This window comes from Gavialis gangeticus, unplaced genomic scaffold (assembly GCF_001723915.1).
Source record: "Gavialis gangeticus isolate Ggan-Ray unplaced genomic scaffold, GavGan_comp1, whole genome shotgun sequence".
In the NCBI taxonomy this organism is placed as follows: domain Eukaryota; kingdom Metazoa; phylum Chordata; order Crocodylia; family Gavialidae; genus Gavialis; species Gavialis gangeticus.
The window spans coordinates 6787701-6792794 of NW_017729000.1; the positions used below are offsets into that span (position 1 = coordinate 6787701).

Genomic DNA, 5094 nt, shown 5'->3' on the forward strand with positions numbered 1-5094 from the left:
TGCTGTGAGGATGGAAGATCATAGAAAAGTAGGGCTGGAATGGACCTCAATAGGCGATCTAGGATGGAGTAAGTGAGGTATTTAACAAGTTATTACCAGGCAAGTAATCTTTATATACATTTTGTAAAAGAGAATATCCTTTTGAGTCTGCACACTTCTTGGATAGGAGAGTCTTCTATTAAACTGACATCTAGCAGCTACAGCTTCCTAGATCTAAATACCATGCTTATCATGGTTTTATATGTCAGAAAACTTGTAAAGTGCTCCGACTCAAGTCATTCCTATTAAAGCCCATATTTCAAATGCATGAAACGTACAATATGTAAGGCAAAGTCCTGGTTCACGAAATTCAAAGGCAGAATTCCCTTTCAGCTCAGAAGGAAAATAATCCAACCTGCTCAACTAACCAAAGAATACATGTGTAATAAAGAATGTATAGTTAGTCACAAACCTCTTCCTGGAGTTTTGAATTAGTCTTTTCTAAGCAGTCTATTTTGCTCTGAAGATCACCAACTGTGCAGCTGTAGCAAAAAGTTACATTTGCTTTAGGTAAAAAGAAAGCCATATTCAGCTTTTATCCACTCCCATAGTTGTATTTTCTATAAAAACCATCAGTCAACAGCAACTTCATGATTGAAAGGCAAAAATATAAAAACCCTAGTTAATAATGCCAACTACTTTCACAAGAGGTAGCGGTGAGGGAGAGATGTCAGCTTGCCAAATTTGTCTGGCATGTAGGTAAAGCCAACAAGCTGCTACAACCAGTGCATGGCCCCTAGTCGGAGCTAAGTGTTCTAAGTACTCTGCTGACGCTGAGCAAATGGGTGCTCCTCTAACAGTGAGGTGGGAGAAGCAGTAAAAATAAGCTTCCATACATCAAGAACGAACCAGTGTTCCAGGTCCTTTATGTCAATGGAACTGGGTAAAAAGGATGAAACATAGCCTAAAATGACACTCCGACTTTCTAGAGACTTCTTAAAAATCAAAGACACCCAAATCAAAGGATGTCTTTTCTGCCGTTTCAAAATACTTAAGACTGTCTATGCCTCATATTAGTACAGTTCAATTTGTTTTTGTACTTTTCCCAGTTCAGAAAGTATAAAAATGGCAACCCCTACAATAGGTCCTCAAAATCCACGTCTGCCTGCTCATGTAAGACTACTACCATTAAAAACATTATTACATCATTTTCAGTACCCAACCACAGAGGCACAAGCTCATTTGTATAATGGACAGTAGATAAATGGAACAGCTAGTGGAAGCCCACAAACACAGGCTAGACTGAAGTTGACAGAAGTATAACTGCATTATTTATTAAATCCAACAGAGCACCCAACTTCAGACACAGGAGTAGCCCCATTGTCCTTTCTCCCACAGAGTTTGCTGGATCAAGGACTAAAGAGAAGTCGGTAGGTTTAATTCCCCAAGCTCACCATGGAGCCCTGCTTGCACCTCTACATGTATTCACTCATCTTACAGTGCAGTGGTTCTCAACCTCATTAGCCACAGCACCTTGGTTGAGAATCATGACTACAGACGTGAGACACAAGAGTAGGTTAATACTAAATTACTTTAAGTCTAAAATGGAGACCAGCTTTTCTCTTTATACAAAATACAGACTCTCTTTTTATCTTAAGTATTTGGCTAAGAGACATGAGGTTTGCTAGGAATACCTTAGCAGCTTTGTGGGGCAGGGAGAAGAGGAAAACCCCCCCCAAAAAACCAAATCAAAATCAACATTCATTGCCATCATAACCCCATTTTAAGGGTGACTTGCATTCCCAATGACTTGTTTATGTACAGAACTCAAGTGACTGAATAGGGAGTGGCTACCTAATACTGTATGCATGACTGCACTTGCATAAACAATATTTAACAATTATGCCCTCAAACAAGTCAGTCATATTAAGAAAAAGCACAAGTGAAATACAAGGCAGCTGGGCCATCCAGTTACAAAACAAACCAGCAGTAGATTCCTTCTGTATTTTGTCAAAGTAAAAAAATAGTTGACAAACAGCCAAATAATTACAAATAAAAAAAAAAAGACAAAGCAAAAGCCAGGCAAAAAAACCAAACTGGAACAGACATTTTAATAGGGGAAATGAATATGCCCCAGAATGGTACACACACAAACATGCAGAGCCTGTTTGAAAAGAAGCCCACTCATTCATTTGGTGCAGTGAAAATTCATTTTTCGGAGGTATGCTGCGAGAGGATGACTAATGCCTCTCTGGACTTATGTTCAAGAATCTACCAAGAATTTTCTTCCTACAAGATGTGCATGTTCGAGAAAACTCTTCATTTATCAAATGATTTTACAGGCAAGTTCTACAGAGTTTCAATAAGGACAAAGAAAAAAAACAAACATGTAAGCGTGTGTTCCTGCACTGAAACTGAGAACTCCTACCTTAGATGTCGATTAAGTTCTTCCACATAATGCTTCTGGTCAAGCACAGCAGTTATCCCTCCATCTCTAAAATGAAGTGAAATTATTTAAGGCAATGCCATTCATTACAAACTACTAGTTTGCACCAGATACCTATTGGCCAGCCCAGGCTGAGAACCTTGTATCAAAGGTTGCAACAAGTTCCCTTCCCACACTTTTCAATTGAATGAGTATCCCATTAGAATACAAGGACCTCTCTGTACCAGACATCAAAGTTACATAGTTAGCAAACTTAAAATAAATGGTTATGGATAAAAGACAAGCTTGAAGGCAAAAAGCAGCAGCAGCACTGTGCACCAAAACAGGGTAAAGAGATTAAAAAAAAAGGGGGAAATAGAAGACTGGAGACATGGGAACAGCAGGGGTACCAATAAGACACGTATCAAGTATAGGGGTTGAGTTCCAAACAAGCACATACAAAACAACTGAAGATGCTCTAATATCAGCAGCCCTAAATTTTGCCTAAATAAATGTCCTGTAACAGGAGATTTCAAAAATAACCCGACATAGCTCAAATGACCGCGTTTGAGTATCTGTCCAGTTTTGATTCTGGGTGTAATGGATAATGCTTTTAATTCAAGTTGCAAAGGGAAAATGAAGTACATTTCAGTCTAATTTTAGAATAATGGGTTTTGTTGTTTTTTTGCACACAGGTACCAAGATGCATTTGATAATCAAAAGAAATAAACAGAGAAACAAATGCAGGACTTGTCCCAGGGATGAAGTGACAGCAGGCATTAAGAAAGGACACTGTCAACTTGAATGTTAGTCTGTTTCAGAAAGTAAATGTAAAGTGACTTAAAAACAGACTAGCATAGCTAACTACCTCTCTCTAAAACATAGCATTAAGTTCACCCTGCACATTTTCATGCTCTTACAATTATGGTCTTTTTCATACAAGGGACAGAGAAACATTTTACCAGAACAGAAGAACTTAAGATGATTTCAAATACAAGTAGTAAAACAAACTACTTTTTTTCCTCCTGCCACTCTTTCAGCTACAGTATGCACGGTGTTGCTTATACTGCAGGTAGAAGGTAAACATTCTCTGACAAATAGACTTTTCTCTTTAAATCCAGTACGGCCTTGCATGTCTCCATGTATGACGGACAATTCAGTAGTACTCTGGAGTGGCTTACATGGTGCCAAGGCAAAACCACATGCCCTAATCAATTAGTTCAGCACAGTATATCCCCATAAACTCAGATCCTGATAACTGATAGCAGGGACTTCAGTTGAGGACAAACTCTGACCCTCCATGTGGCAACCACTGTACTACCACCGAACTGCTATGATGATGATTCCAATATTTGGAAGTTAACAAGTTTTGCCCGGTTTATCTGTCAAGACCTATTTAGGATGCTATGTTTTTCCTGAAACAATTAAAGGATTCTCCCAACGTGGATATGCTGTAATGGACTAACATTTGACAGTTTAAGGTTCTTACGTTTTTGGGGTTAAAAAACCCACCAAAAACACAACAACAAAAAACTAAAACACAGTTAAGAACCAACAGAATATCATACATACTGTTTGAGATCATCATTGTTCTGTGTGTCTTTAAGGTACAACGAAAAATCAATCACTCCAACCTGATAAAAACCAAAACAAAGAACCTCGGTGTTATTAGGCAAATTAGTTGAAATATTTTGAGCAACAGTAGATATCATCTTCCTGGTTTCATTTACTTGCTTCTCTATTTTATATTCTGAGTAAACCTTAAGCTTCATAATGCCTTCCCAAGCAAACCATAAAATGAAGATGCTCCCGTATCTTTTTCTTTAAATAATCAACATCACAATGAAACCTAACCATATGGTCTACTTTTTGTTCAGTTTAGACTTGTCTACAGCATTCAAGTTCCTAGCACACACTTTTGACAGATTCCCATGAATTATTATGGAAAAAGTAGTAAGTGTTAATGCTGCTAGTGTCGAGTGGGACAACACTGAATCAAACAAACCCCCAACAATATCTTATACGGACTTATTGCAGTCAGTGAATCCATATTATGTTTTCTGGACCACCACTGAAAAAAAAAGGTACGTTATTTCTGTTCCATCACTTCAGTCCTTTTCAATGAACATTTGATACCATGCTTGTATGTGCACGTTAGACAAACACTTGGTTGGGATGATTTCATTTGGGGTGATCCTGCCTTGCACAGTGTGTTACGACCAGATGACCTCAAGAAGTTCCTTCCATCTATTTCTTCATGATTCAGTAATGATCATTTTCATCATGTATTCTATGTTTTGCTCTCTGCAACCTAGTTCATTTTTAGTGAACAGTCTTGATTTCTCCACTACCATGTAGGTCTTGCATGTATCAGTAGCCTCAATTCAGCAACATATTTAGGCGTGTACTTAACTGTGTTGGCATCTGTATGACATACAGGCTCTCTCTGTAGCTAGAGAAATAGGACTCGGAGCAACGGCCTCAAACTACAGCAGAGGAAATTTAAATTGGAGACTAGGAGGGACTGTCTGACAGTGTGGTCCAACATTGGAACAGGCTCCCTAGAAGTTGTGGAATCTCCATCACTGGAAATTTTTAAGAGGTTAGACAGGGACTCTGCTGGGATGGTTTAGTCAGGGATCCTGCCTTGAACAGGGGGCTGGACTGCATGACCTCATGAGATCCCTTCC

The 5094-nt window shown here is 38.7% G+C and overlaps 1 protein-coding gene across 6 annotated transcripts in view; it reads right to left on the bottom strand.

Annotated features, from left to right (window-relative positions):
- RUFY1 (RUN and FYVE domain containing 1) overlaps positions 1-5094 on the bottom strand; it is a 45445-nt gene that overhangs the window by 10025 nt on the left and 30326 nt on the right. For all 6 annotated transcript variants that reach the window (XM_019506180.1, XM_019506179.1, XM_019506178.1 and 3 more), the window contains exons 7-9: positions 3977-4038; positions 2408-2473; positions 452-521 (exon numbers count right to left, since the gene is read on the bottom strand). In XM_019506180.1, coding sequence (XP_019361725.1) covers positions 452-521; positions 2408-2473; positions 3977-4038 — 198 coding nt within the window. The remainder of the gene's footprint in view (positions 1-451; positions 522-2407; positions 2474-3976; positions 4039-5094) is intronic.